Raw genomic sequence first — 14,361 nt, 5'->3', positions numbered from 1 at the left:
AGAGTTCTTTATCTCACTTTAATGTTCTATAGTATGCCGTCAGCTCCTCAAAAATTAGTAGGAATTACATACACATAGAAACAAATGGCAGCTTGGTGAATGAATGCTAGTTTCTCTAGTGGGTGCCTTATCCAGAAGTGTCCTTAAGGACTGAGACTATGTGTTAAACTAGAAGTTATACCTTATTTTATTTTCTTGCTATAGGAAATTCTGAGTTTCTTATTTCCCACCACCACATTTTGTCTCCTGTCACCTGCAACCCCAGTGTTGACTTAAGGTGGATGTTTAATAATGAAAAAAGTGCATTTGTTCCAGTGTTAGTTACAAATGGAAGTGTATTGGGTAGCAACCCTGTAATAATTTTACATCAGTCATTCTTTTCTGATGCTTCACTAGTCACCTGATGGACTGGACTAGCGGTGTTAACTCTGCAAAATCTGAAGCCATCTATCTAGCCCAACTATGGCTTCACATCCATGGTTTCCTTTCCAGATGAATGGTAGGCATGTGGATTTGAATTCATATTCTGTTTGGGAACAGTCAGATCTGGAAGTTGAAACCATTTAGTGAAGGATATTGTGAACACTGATTTGTTTATTTTGGGTGGGTGATTCTTTTAGTTAAAATAGATCTGTAATTAAATTATGCTTTAAAGGTTGAATAAGCAGATCTTGAACAGGGAAATGAGGGAGGGTGGGCCAAAAATGTCAGTCAGTTTGCAAAAGTGAGGTCATTGTGATATTTGGCAATAGCTAGAGCTTTATGTAAAATTATTTTGCGGAAGTTAAAGTGTTCCCCCTCTAACACGTTATCAAAACTGGACTAGAAAAATTGCAACAGCATTAGTGATGAATATTTTCTCTTTTCAAAACTATACATTTATGTGTATATGGTTTTCACTTAAAATATATCCATTTACACATGGTATTTGAGCTTTGTTTTTGGAACAGAAGACATACTTGAAGCCTAAACTGCAGTATTTTACCTTTTGAGTACAGGCACCTCTCTGCTTTGAAGAATTATTATACAGTATGAAAATGGGATGTTTTCGAGACAATTGATTATTAGACAATTTGGATCAGCCTTTTACACAATAGTTGGCATTTGATCCTTAGGTTTTCTTTTCTTTTGTTTTTCATTCATAAAACCTTAATTCTGTTCAGCTGAGTGTCTAAGCTGGGGAACACTTCTTGTGGGACAGGGGAGGAGGGGAAAACCCCTTAGTGAATATTATCAGCAGAGAGCAGCCAGTTTTCAAAGACCAGGACAAAAAAGCAAATAGGTATTATGTCATCACACATCCGTCACTCTATGTGTCGGCCTTTTCAATAATTCCAGTCCATGTTCTCGATGGGATTTTGCAAGTTAAAGGGGCTGTTTGTTTCCAGAAAGCAAGTACAAACTGATTCTAGTCTCTTGTTCCAGGTGGCTTTTTGCTTTCCTTTTTTTTTTCTTCTCTTTTCTTTCCTTTCCTTTCTTTTTCCTTTTCTTTGCCTTTCCTTTTTTCTTCTCTTTTATTCTTATTTTGCATTTAATTGAAATACATGCCGAGTTTGCAGACTGCAAAGATCAGAGCTGTTTTCATCCAGCAGTGCTAACTATACATTAAACATTTTGAATTGTTTGAGCTTTAAGTTTCGTCCTTTTTTGCCATTTGCTTCATGGAGTTTGTGTATATTTACAGCCTCTGCATTTAATGGCTACATGCCTTATTTTCACAGATGGCCAGTAGAAGACTTTTTCTTTCTCTTAGTATAGTCTGCTTTCTGTTTTGCTACATTTGTCACAGTGCCACTACTTGCAGCTAGCAAGTGCCCACGCTTGGTGGGGAGCATTTATGGTGTGAGCTTTTTGTAGAGCTTTTTAAAGGTGGTTGGTTTTTTTTTTTTAGTAAACTTTTTATGGTTTAATTTCCAAGCCTGGAAAAGCTGTGCATGTTTTCAAACAGAGAGTCTTGTGTTCTTTACATCGTTCTAGTAGGGAGGCTTGTTCAGGATTGTCCAATAAAACAAGACGCATGGGACATGCCAAATTGCCTTTTCAGATAGATTTCCACAGGTCTAAAGATGATTAAAAGGAGGAAAATCTCCCCCATGAGGTCCATGACCTTCTCATCCTCTGTATGATTTCTTCTCGTTTAAAGGGAATCTCCATCAAAGCCAGTCAGTGAGGTGACTCGCGTAGAATCGTGAAGATCTGAGTTCACATACAAGCCTTAGACACTAGTTAGCTGTGTGACATGGGGCAAACCACTTAACTTCTGATGTTTCAATTTCCTCATCTGTAAAATGGGAATAATAATAGCATCTATGTTTCAGAGTTGTTGTGACAATAAAATGAAGTATTTGCAAAGCATTTTGCAAATTTTCAAGCACGATATAAATGCTACTATTATTATTTTCCTAATAGTTTATATTTCACCTTATAAGTCTATTTCACCAATTCACCAAGTCCTCCAATCTTGCTATTGGACCCAGATGGCTCTGGAGGAGAAAGTGAGGCTGGTGACTTTGCACAGTCCTCCCTCATTAAACCCATTTCATTTTTAAGTCATGGCAACACCTTTCATGGTCCTCTTCCAAGAATGAAGGGCAAACCGCAACAACAAACAACTATTTCACCAATGCTAAATTTAGGAAACTCATCAAAAGAAGATTACACAATTTACATTTTTATCTAAAATATTATTGTTTTACAAATTAGGTATTTGTTAAGTCTTTTACAAATATGGAGATAGGAGAGAGATTTGTTCATGCTGTTCCATGTGCTTCGAAGGGGCTCTATTGCCTTTTGAAATCTCTCCCTTCCTTTCAGACTCAATTCAGGTATCATCCTCTCCATAAAGCATCCTCTCATTCTGCACTGATAGACGTGATATCTCCAACCTAAAATTTCTGTTAGAACTACACCCTGTAGTCTTACTTAGATGAATGATTAACCCTCCATGTGAGATTGAAAACTCACTGAGGGAAATAACTACATATGTCATTTCATCTTTATATCTCCAGAGCTTAGTACAATGCCTTACACTTACAAATCAGTCATTTGAATTGGACAGGAAGTAGACCTAAGAATGGAGGCCAGACTATTTGTGTAATCTGACATTAGTCAGCTGTCTTCTTGATTACAGATGTATACAGCTTTCTTATCCAAAGGAATTTCATTCAAATTACAGTTACATGAAGGATAAATACTAGCTTGTTTTTTTTGCCTTTTCCGAAATCTTTGCTTTTACTTCTTTTTACGTTATCATTCATTAGTATCTCCACGTGAGAGCAAAGATATTAAAAAATGAAACAAATGTATCAGGTTTGTTCACTGTTAGCAGTTTTTATAAAGCTTTGGTAAGGGGGTGGGGGAATTGAAAGTTTGGACTAAAATGAAGATTTTGATTATATGTGGATTAACCCTGTCTCCCGTGACCACGGATAATCAAGAATTTATTGCAATCTTAATATGCCTGTAGCATATTGAAAGGATTGGCATTATTGTACTTTAAGAAAACCCAAATATTTTTATTCAGCAGTGAGATCTACTGGAACTGAAGCAGACATCTAATGACTTTGTACTTCCATTTTGTATAAAAAGACAGGGTAAAATCATCACTATACATTTGTTTGCTGTCTAGTTACTAAGTCCACAAATGTTTATGGAACAATTGCCAGCAAATAATAATTCTGATTATTATGTTTACATATGTGCAGACTCTCCCACCCACTAGACATCCTTTGTGGGTTGTGCATTTTTCCCATTATTCTTTGGGGGATGAGAAGGGCTCTTAGCTTTTTCTACATTAACCCATCTGCTTTACCTCAATCTTTCCTTCCCCTGACCCTTCCCTCAATGGTTGATTAATAGATCCTAGTTGGAAATTAGCACAATATTTTCTGCAATTGTCACTGGATTCTGGCAGTCTATAAATGATTTATTCATGTTACCAAAGAAACGTAGAATTTAAGAATTGGTAAAGGACTCAGACATAAAAAAAAAAAATTAACCATAATATAAGCAACAGAATTCTATGACAAAATTCTGTCCAAGTTGGTCAAATGTTAGATAGGCAACTCTGTCTTCTCTATGTTAGAACTATTTAGTCTTATTTCCTACTTTCCCCGCTCCCCTCTTTTCCACACATTTCCCCTATTCCCAACACATCATTAACTGAGAAAAACAACAAAAAACACAATATTTATTACAAAAGTAATGCAAATGTGCCTCGTCTGTGAATGGCCTGATATCTATTAATCCCTTTGAGAGTCAGCTTTATAAATAGTAAACTATTGGCCTCAATGACTTCAGATTTCACACATAGATCTTTTCCTATGCCTATCGGAAACTGAATGGAATTTTATATTTGTGCCTACGACCCCGTCTTTTACAAAGTGTCTCATCCTGTGAGGCAATGATCATGACCTTATTTATCCACAAGGGAAATTCCTATCAACTTTTACATTTTTTTTTTTAACTATAGAACTTAGTAGGGGAACATCTGTCACCCTCCTAAACATTTATGGAATGGATTTAAGCCTGAACCAACTATCACCTTATTCCTTGAGTAGGTTAATGGTTTGTGGATAAGAAGAACATAAAAGGGCAAGTAACCTTATAAACTTTGTTTTAAGGGCTTTAGCTTTGCTCTCAAGACACAATGAGCTATCAATTAACAGGTTTCAGTTTCTTCAGTCTGACTGAATGGAGCAGAGATCTATGTGTTGTCAACCACTTAAAATTGCTTTTTCAAAGATTTTGAGGGAAGAGTTTAAGCATTTACATAACAACTATTATGTGACTGCTAGCACTGTGCTAAGCACTTTAAAAATATTATCTCGTTTGATCCTCACATCAGCCCTGTGAGGTATAGGCTTTTATTATTATCTTCATTTTACAGTTGAAGAAACTGAGGCAAAATGCTTAAGTGACTTACCCAGGCTCACACAGATATTGTGTCTTAGATTTAAATTTGTATTTTTCTGATTCTAGGCCCAGTACTCTATTCACTGTACCACCTAACTCCCTCCAAATCTAGGCCAGCAAATTGGATGCTATCATGAAATATATACACATATACTTTTCATAGTAACTTTCCAACAAGGATTTATTAAGTGCTAAGCTATATGATTTCATGGTGAAAATACCAATAGAAAAGCAAGACATAACAGTCCCTGTCTTCAAGGACCATATCCACAGGTGGGGAACCTGCGGCCTTGAGGCCACATGTGGCTTCTAGGTACCCTTGACTGACTCCAAGTTTTACAAAACAGATCCTTTAATTAAGAGGATTTGTTCTGTGAAGTTTAGATTCAGTCAAAGGGCTGCACTTGAGGACCTAGAGGGCCACGTGTGGCCTCGAGAACACAGTTAGTCCACCCTAGGTATAGACAATTATGGATAAGCTTAGAGTATAGAAGTCTTGAAAGCTTTTATAATATGTGGTTTTGAGGGTTGTCTCACTCCAATGCTATATAACTGTGCTTAAAAGAGGTGGGTCAAATGATCAGGGGAAAATCCTAGAAGAAATGTTTTTTGCTGTGGATCTTGCCACAGGATGGCTCCTTTACCATATAAAAAATATCCAGAAACTCTTGGAAAAGGCTGACAATACTTGGGCAGCTTTGTCGGAGCCAAAGTTTCTTGATAGGAGTTATTTAAAATCTCAAGCAAGACAATATAATTGAGATTTGTTTTTCTTTTTTAAAAATACATATTTTAAACCCTAGTGAAGATAAAAAAAAGATTCCTCTCCTCCACACTCCATTTGTTCTGTTAGTGGGTAGATTGTTATTCTGTAGAAAATGGAGATCCCAGATAAGTAAGTCTGAAACTAAAGGGTTGGGTGGGTGGACAAATTCATTGTTTCTTCATATTTTACTTACTCTTATACAAAACAAAATTCCATCTGATAAATCGTTATGACATTATAAATAATCTTTCATCTTCTTTGGTGGTCTGGGAAGTTCACATAACTAGAGGGTTAAAAATCTCTTTGTGTTCTTTCTTCCCTTATCATTAGTATAGCAGGAGACTACTTTTTTTTTAAAGTACATCCAAAAGAGACTTAACACTTACTGAGTCAACATTTGATGGGCTTATTCTAATCTAACATTTTCATGCATGTGCTTTTTATGACTTTTATGGCTTTGGGAACATTATTTAAGTACAGTCCATTATGATAGCTGATCCACAGCTAACCTTTTTTCCTTGTGCATGTATATGTATGTGAATGCTTATTATCAACTAGAATTCCAATTTCAGGGAATAATAGAGGAATCATTTATTGATGCACTATTTAATTTAGTATTATTTAAGTAAGGAAAGTCTTCTTCCTTTGAATGATCTTTCTTTTTACCTACGTTTTAGAATATTGACACAGGAAGTCTGAGGCTTTCTTATTAATTGGTGCATATTTGCAATAATGATTTATTATCATTACCAAAATTTCAACTCTTGTCATTATGTGAAGGCCCAATGACTTACAAAAATATGAACACAGTGAAAGTTTATATGTTTTTTGGAAGAAAAGAAATAAAATTTATATTCTTAACTTTTTTTCCCCACCATAAGCTCCAAACATAAATTTCTAAGAACTTGCTGGATTTCTTTCTTGGATATCCTTCTATTACTTCATACTCAATAATCAATAAAGCAACAAACATTTTTTTTTTTAAGCAATCAGGGTTAAGTAACTTGCTCAAGGTTACACGGCCAGTTATTTCTGGGTGTGGTGCTGAGCGTCTGAGCCCGGGATTCGATCTCCAGGTCGTCCCAACACTGGAGCCAGTGCTCTTACTCGCTGAGCCACCTGGCCGCCCCTAAGCAATTGGGGTTAAGTAACTTGCTCAAGGTTGCACGGCCAGGTGTTTCTGGGTGGGTGCTAAGTGTCTGAGCCCGGGATTCGATCTCCAGGTCGTTCTGACACTGGAGCCGATGCTCTTACTCGCTGTGCTACCTGGCCGCCCCAGCAACAAACATTTTTAAGCACTAACTTTGTAATAAATATTGTGTTATGTATACACTGAGATTAAAAGGGAGTATTAAATAGGTACATAAAGGATACAAATAGAATAGATGGAAGATCACATTAACAGGGAAATTTCTCCAGCTGAGATGACCAATAAAGGCCTCCCAGAAAAGATGGCATTGTATCTGAGTCCTGAAGGAAGCCTGGTATTCTGAGAGTAAATGGTGAGGGAAATAAAGTGTAATTAGACTGGAAGGGCAGGAAAGATTCAGGTTATGAAGAGATACCAATGCCAAACAAAATATTTTGTATTTCATCATTGAGGTAATAGGGAATATGTTGAGTAGAGAAGTAACATAGTTAGACTTATGTTTTAGGAAAATCACTTTGGCAGAGGTAAAGAAGATGAATTGGAGTGGAGAGAGACTTGAGAAAATAGGGCACCCCAAATGGAATAAATGAACTCCATTTCCCCACCTAACACAAACAAGCAAATAGTAAATGTGTGTTCTTCCTGCTTTTTGAATTTTCATTAGTGGACTTCATAGTCCTATTTACATAGGCTTAAAAACTTCTTTGATTTCTTTTCTCTCTCTCTCTCTCTCTCTCTCTCTCTCTCTCTCTCTCTCTCTCTTTCTCCATTCATTAGTAAGTCCTGCTAATTTTACTAATTCACATTTGTCACCTTCCTTTCCATTCAGACTGCTACTACCCTAGTCCAAAACCCTATCATCTCAAAACAGGATTATTCTAACAATATCTTAGCTAATAAATTTATCTCCCTTCTCCAAATTACCCTACTTGGAGCTGCCAGAATAAGTTTCCTTAAATAATGTTTTCTTTCCTACTCAGAATCTTCAATGGCTTCCTATTTCATTCTGTATTAACTCAATTCAACACGTTTATTAAGCACCTACTACAAATAATCTATTCTTATTTCACAGCACTGTATAATGTCCCCAAACTCACATTCTCCACACTAACAAAACCTACTTGTCATCCCATAAATCCCTGCACACAACCCTGGGGGCTTTGCCTACAAAGTCTGTCTCATCAGGAATGCCCACCTTTTCCCATCCATCCATCCAGATCCTCAGCATCTCTATAAAGTCTGGTTCAAACTACCTTTTCAACAGTCTTCTCAGAATATTCCTGCCACCTCTGGCATTCCTGTTCTATCAATTCCCATAATACTCATAGTTAATCCACTGCACAAAACTTGGCATTTAAAAATTTTGATTCATTCAACAAACATTTACTAAGTGCTTTATGAGTACTGTAATGGACACTGGAAGATATTCAAAGTTTAATTAAATAAGACAGGGAGCTCATAGTCCAGCAAAAGGTTAAGAGCAACACAGACAATAATGATTGATATTACATAATAAATTCATTAGAAACTTGCTCTGTGAAAACTGATAGGTAAGGTTGTCACAAAACCAAGTGGTTGTGGGTAAAGGGTTTGGTAGGCCAGACTATAAGGATCAGAAACTTCCTAGAGATATATGACTTGGATTAAAAAAAAAAAACATATTAATTCAATAATTGAAAAGATGGAGGAACAGAGAGAATACTAAGAACAAAGGTATGCAGGCGGTGAATTATAGTGCATGTTCAGAGACCAAAAGCTATTTCAAATTCATTATGTCCCAAATGGAATACATTGCCTTCTTCCTATACCTTTGCTCTCTCATATCCTGCCACTGTGTTTCACTCTTCCTCAGTACACGTGGGTTTCCTCTTGTAATGCTTTATTGTTTCTTTGTACCAGGCAGGCAATAAACATTGATTAAGCACTTACTATATGCAGTTCACAGTGCTATGTACTAGGGATACAAATTTAAGCAAAAAAAAAAAAGACATTCCCTGTGTTCAAGGAGTTAACATGCTAATGGAGGAAAATAACACACATGGGCAGGGGGACACGGGAGGTACTAGTACGATGCCAAAGTCTGGGGAAGCAAAAGCACAGCCAGAAGGAGAATGAAGCACGGTTGGCCTGGGTCCATCCCCAAAATGTAAGCCCCAGAAAGAGCTTGCCGATGAAAGAAGAGAGGTAGAGGAATGGAATGTCCAAGGTTGAGAAGGCAGATGAAGCACGACGTAAAATCCATAGAGTTACAGGTATATCTGGGAAGAGAAAGAGGATCATGGTTCCCTGCCCTCCTATTCCTTGGCAATACGGTGTTCACTGCTACAGAAGCATATGCCTTTCACTTCCTTTCTTCCTTGTGTTATCATGGTGCCTTTTCTTTCCTTGAAGCTGTTTTTCTCATGGGGGGGAGGGGCACGCAGAGCACTTTTCAGCACAGACATTGCTCTCCAGGTCCTTCTGTGGTTGAGAACCCAACACTAGCTCTTTTCTTTGTTTCTGTCAGAAACTACCTACAAGTTTTCTGAGAAGGGCTTACCCCAAATCCATTAAGTAACTGATCAATATAGTTGTATGAACACTAGCAAGAAGGACCATAATCTTCTAGAGAAGGACAATCCTCAGTATTTCTCTCTGTACATGCATGCCTACAAACATAGACCATTTTACATTATTTATGTAAATTATATTTAACTTCAGAAAACATTTACTAGGAAGTGACTCTATTCAAGAAATTAAGAGGGATATAAAGATGGGCAGGACATAATATTTATTGAGTGTCTACTATGTGCCTAACACAACATATACATAATTCAACTAGTGCTCATAAGCAAATTTTCTGGAGGAGAAAAGAAAAGAGGAAGAGGAAACCAAGAGAGCAGACAAGCCACAAACATGATCATTGAGCCTCAGGGAAACGGTGCCACATTTATTTAAGAAAATTATCTCTTGTGGGGCGGCTAGGTGGCACAGTGAATAAAGCACAGGTCCTGAAGTCAGGACCTGAGTTCAAATCTGGCCTCAGACACTTAATACTTACTAGCCATGTGACCTTAGGCAAGTCACTTAACCTCAATTGCCCTGCCCTCTGCCCTCCAAAAAGCAAAAATGAAAGGAAGAAAATTATCTCTTAGAAAATAAAAATTCCTATGTACAACTTTCCACCTTGAATTTATTTGAAAAATTGTAACTATGAACATTAATAAATAACATATCTTGAAATTATGTTGCTCTTTTTTCAAGTAGATGAATGTATCTTTCCTCATATATGTAATCTATAGTTATATATCTTTACATCCCACACAAATATAGAATGCTGCATAAGGATTTATAATATAGAAAGAATACATAAAATATGTAGAAATATATATATATATATGTATGGATGGATACATATGTATAGTCATACAAATATAGAACATAGTCTATATCCATTTTATAGAAGGGACAACTGCAGCACATATTTAAGTATCATTTCTAGGTTTATTCATCTAAGTAAATGGAGAAGCAATGATAGAAACCTTGTCTCTAACATAGTAACTTATTCACCTAGACAATAATAATACTTACATTTTTTCCCCATTAGAAAACACTAGTTCTGTTTTCTGATCAGGGAAACCAGCATCATGATTAGAGATGTTCTTTCAGAATTTATAATGAACTTGGGTATAGGACAATTATTTTCCTAAAAAAATTATATATTTATACAAATGAATTTAGTTTTCCTTCAAAACTTTAGTGGCTGAATTATCACACTTGATATTATGAAGCAGTGACTCTCTTTGGCTGTTGTTCACTCATTTGTCAGTCGTGTCAGAGTCTTTGTGACCCCACTTGGGGTTTTCCTGGCAAAGATACAGGAGTGGTTTGCCAGTTCCTTCTCCAGCTCATTTTACAGATGAGGAACTGAAGCATACAGGGTTAAATGACTTGTCCAGGGTCACACAGCTAGTAAGTGTCTGAAGCCAGATTTGAACTCAGGAAGATGAGTCTTCCTGACTCCAGGCCTAGCACTTTATCCACTGCATCACCTATCTGGCTAGTTTTTCTCAAAACTATTCAGCATAAATGTTGATATAAATTGAGATTCTAAATAATATTGGCAGATCTGCTGCTCGTGCTTGGCTTTACACTGCCGTACCATATCCTTTGGTGGCTGTACTCCTACCCTGGATATCAGTGCCCTAGAAGGAAGCCTTCTCTTTCTTCACCTTATTTACTGCTGTCAAAAGAGGCCAAATTGACTCTACAGTGATGCAATTTCAAGTACAGTGGCACCTGGTTGGGGGAGAGCAGAGGCCTTCTCAGTACACTTGTGCTTCCTACTCATTAAGCCAGTGCTGGTTTTCATTTGTATTTCAATAAATAACCATAGCCTTCACGTGACATTGTAATCAATTCACTTCCTTTCCTCTCACCTCATATCTCATTTAAGTTTAAATCCTTCAGGACTGTTGTAAAGTCAGCTCTATCTTCTGGCTGTTCACACATCACCCAGTCTCTCCTATGTAATTTTTTTTTAACTTTCAGTATAGTGACAGTTTTCATGTGGAATTATATAATTATTCTCTACTTGGGTTAAGAAACTGTTTCACCCTTATACCAAAACATAGCTGTCTTCTTCTTTTAATCTCAGCTAGTGTTTGCTGAAGTCTGGCAACCTCACCATTCAGATTCACGTGTTGTTGTAATGTATCATAATTAAAGGCACATGGCATGTTCTCCACCTCCTCCTCCCTCCATTTCCCTTTCTGTGTGCCCGAGGGTTAACTAAAGTCACAGCGCAAAGGGGCAGAAGAAAAGCACAGCTGACTGTTTTGACATCTACTGTTTCACAGTGACATCCTCTGAGAATTATCTTAACTTCCACTTTACAGTGACTAATTGAATTATTTCATTATACTGCATGTTTTAGTAGTGGTAGGTTAGAGGTCACCTTGTTGCTAAAAACTGAGTGTGACTTTCCCCCTCTGATCACTTGCTCATTCCAGCTTTTTGTTAAGACAGAACAAAACCCACAGAGCTGAGCTCAGAATCTCAGTATTTGCCTGACATTTCTTTCTTCTACTCTTACTTCCTTCATTTTTCTTCAGTGTTCTGAAAAACTGCCCTTCAGAATGGGAAAATCTCTAGAAAATATGTAACATTAAAAGCCCTATAGACTGTTAAATCAGAATCTGATGGATGATCCATACCCAGTGTGTTTTCCATAGATAGAACAGAACACTATTCATTGACCCAGGGACTATCATATCATGTTGATGGAATGTGCTTTTGGATGTAGCTGCTTTCTGTCTTAAGAGCTGCATTTACTGCAAAAAGACATCTGTTCAGCTAGTGGCCTTGGTACTGTTGAAATCAAACTCAATACTATCCAACCCTCCCAACCAAAAGAAACTTTGAGCATATCAAATAGTTGAAAATTCCGATTTCAAAAAAGTACTTTTTAGGTAAACTCTTTATACTCGAAATTGCTTAATCTGTTTTAACTCTGGCAGTTCTAGGTCAATCAAGTTAAGTTAAACTTCTTTCTACTTTCAGTTTAACTACAAAGTTTCTTTAGAACTGTTAAAAATTCTTACTGCATCCTAGGTAAATATCAGTGATGAAGAGGACATAATGTCATTGTTTTAAAATGTCTTTATTCAGCAATTGTGTAGTTATGAGTCTTCTTAAGGAAAACTCAACCAATGTGTTAGGGATTCAAAAAACTGTTCTCATTTGTTCTTAGTGGGGTTTTAGTTGGATCTTGTACATGAAAAATAAATTATCTGAGGAGGTTTCTCATAGGACATTTCCATTTGTGAGTGTCTTTTCTAACTGTACAAGCATAGAATATAATGTATGCAGTTCATCCACACAGACTATAAACAAATATACTTCAGAAAATGGAGTTAACCATCAGAAAAAGAAAAAAAAAGTGCCCCAAATTGAATGACTCAATTTGCATCTTAGAATTATAATGGAAACCTACCTCCCTTTGGATAATACTGAAGAGATAAGAAAAAGATTTAAATTGACCATTGCAGGCTTCTAGTGTCCTTAAAATAAACCACTTTCCTAATCTGATACAGTGCCATGTTCAACATAAATAAATTTAAGATCTAACATTTTTCTTACCAAAAAAATTAAAAGGATAGCTTGTAGTGGCATGTTCTACATGAATGCAAATCATAATCTGTATGCTTTTAAATGACTTGAAGTCTTTACAGATCTAATTTTTGTATATTTGTGTCTCAAACAATTCGCCAATTCAATATTTTGGCTTAGCAGTCCAAATCAAATTGTGGTCCAAGTACTAGGCATTCACATTTGATGTACAGAGACTTGACAAGCAATTAGCAATGAATATTTAAGCATCTTCATTACCCTTGCATGAAGAATGCAGATGGCATTTAGGGAGATGGCAACAGAGGGCACTACTGTGAATTATGTTTCTATTATTTAGTCACCTGACTATTGGAGGACTCTCTTTGGGCCCAATGCCATATCTATACTTCAACAGTCTGGCTGGAAATGAAGCAGACATTTGAAATGTCAAAAAGCAGGTTGCTTCCATGAGATTTCTATGCGCATTTTGTGATTTGGGAAGTTTGGATCCAATGAGCCAAACGTTTGTATCCTTAGTCATACCAAACATAAATTCCAAACCTCCATAAGAGTTTGTACAACCTGAAATTCCTTGAGAAATCACCTGGATCATTTACCCTCATTCTCCCCATCTGGTAGATGACCTGATTATTTTGCTTCTGAACATTCCCCACAACTACATTTATCTCATCATTATTGTTTTTCAGGACAAAACAACACTAGAGAGTCTGACTCAGCAACTAGCAGTGAAACAGAATGAAGAAGGAAAATTCAGCCATGCTATGATGGATTTCAATATGAGTGGAGATTCTGATGGTTGGTGAAAATTATTTGTTTCCAGTAATGTGCAGAGGGGGTCTACTTATTGCAACCAAATGCAAATGCTTTTTTTAACAACAAGGATCATCTCATTCCTACGTTCCTTATTTCTTTGTTTGTTTGTTTGTTGTTGTTGTTTTTTTACATTCCTTATTTCTACAACACATTTTCCAGAGTTTTATATCCGTGGCTTATTTTTGTGACTTATACATGTCTTTTACCCAGAACAATGCCTGAACAGGATACATTTCCAGTTACAAAAATGACAAGTCAAAACCAAACAAAGTAATGGAAAGAGTATTAGACTGAAAGTCAGATCTGGTTTCTAGTACCAACTGTACCATTAACTCACTATATGACCTTAGGCAATTGTTTCATCTTTCGGAGCCAGTTTCCTCTTCTGTAAAATAAGGACATTAGATCAATGTCCTCTAATGAAAGTACCCACCAAGCTCTAGGAGTCTATCAGTCTATGAAATAAACGAGGTCATGTAAATGAATTTTTGTTATATTAACACAACATCTGCTATAAACACACACTACGTAAAGGCTGTCAGTCATCAAACTTTATCTTTAGGAACTCCACTTACTTCCTAATTTTGAATACTCTATTTGTATTTTA

At 36.5% G+C, this 14,361-nt stretch overlaps 1 protein-coding gene across 1 annotated transcript in view; it reads left to right on the top strand.

Annotated features, from left to right (window-relative positions):
• The window catches only part of LOC138176105 (transcription factor SOX-5), a 503,378-nt gene that overhangs the window by 466,183 nt on the left and 22,834 nt on the right, over positions 1-14,361 (top strand). Inside the window, exon 13 of the mRNA XM_069106851.1 lies at positions 13,628-13,736. Within this exon, the coding sequence (XP_068962952.1) occupies positions 13,628-13,736 (109 nt within the window). The remainder of the gene's footprint in view (positions 1-13,627; positions 13,737-14,361) is intronic.

This window comes from Petaurus breviceps, unplaced genomic scaffold (genome assembly GCF_028583685.1).
Source record: "Petaurus breviceps papuanus isolate PSGF00001 unplaced genomic scaffold, PetGlider_PUasm1.0 81, whole genome shotgun sequence".
In the NCBI taxonomy this organism is placed as follows: Eukaryota; Metazoa; Chordata; class Mammalia; order Diprotodontia; family Petauridae; genus Petaurus; species Petaurus breviceps.
This window is presented reverse-complemented; position numbering and strand designations above follow the sequence as displayed.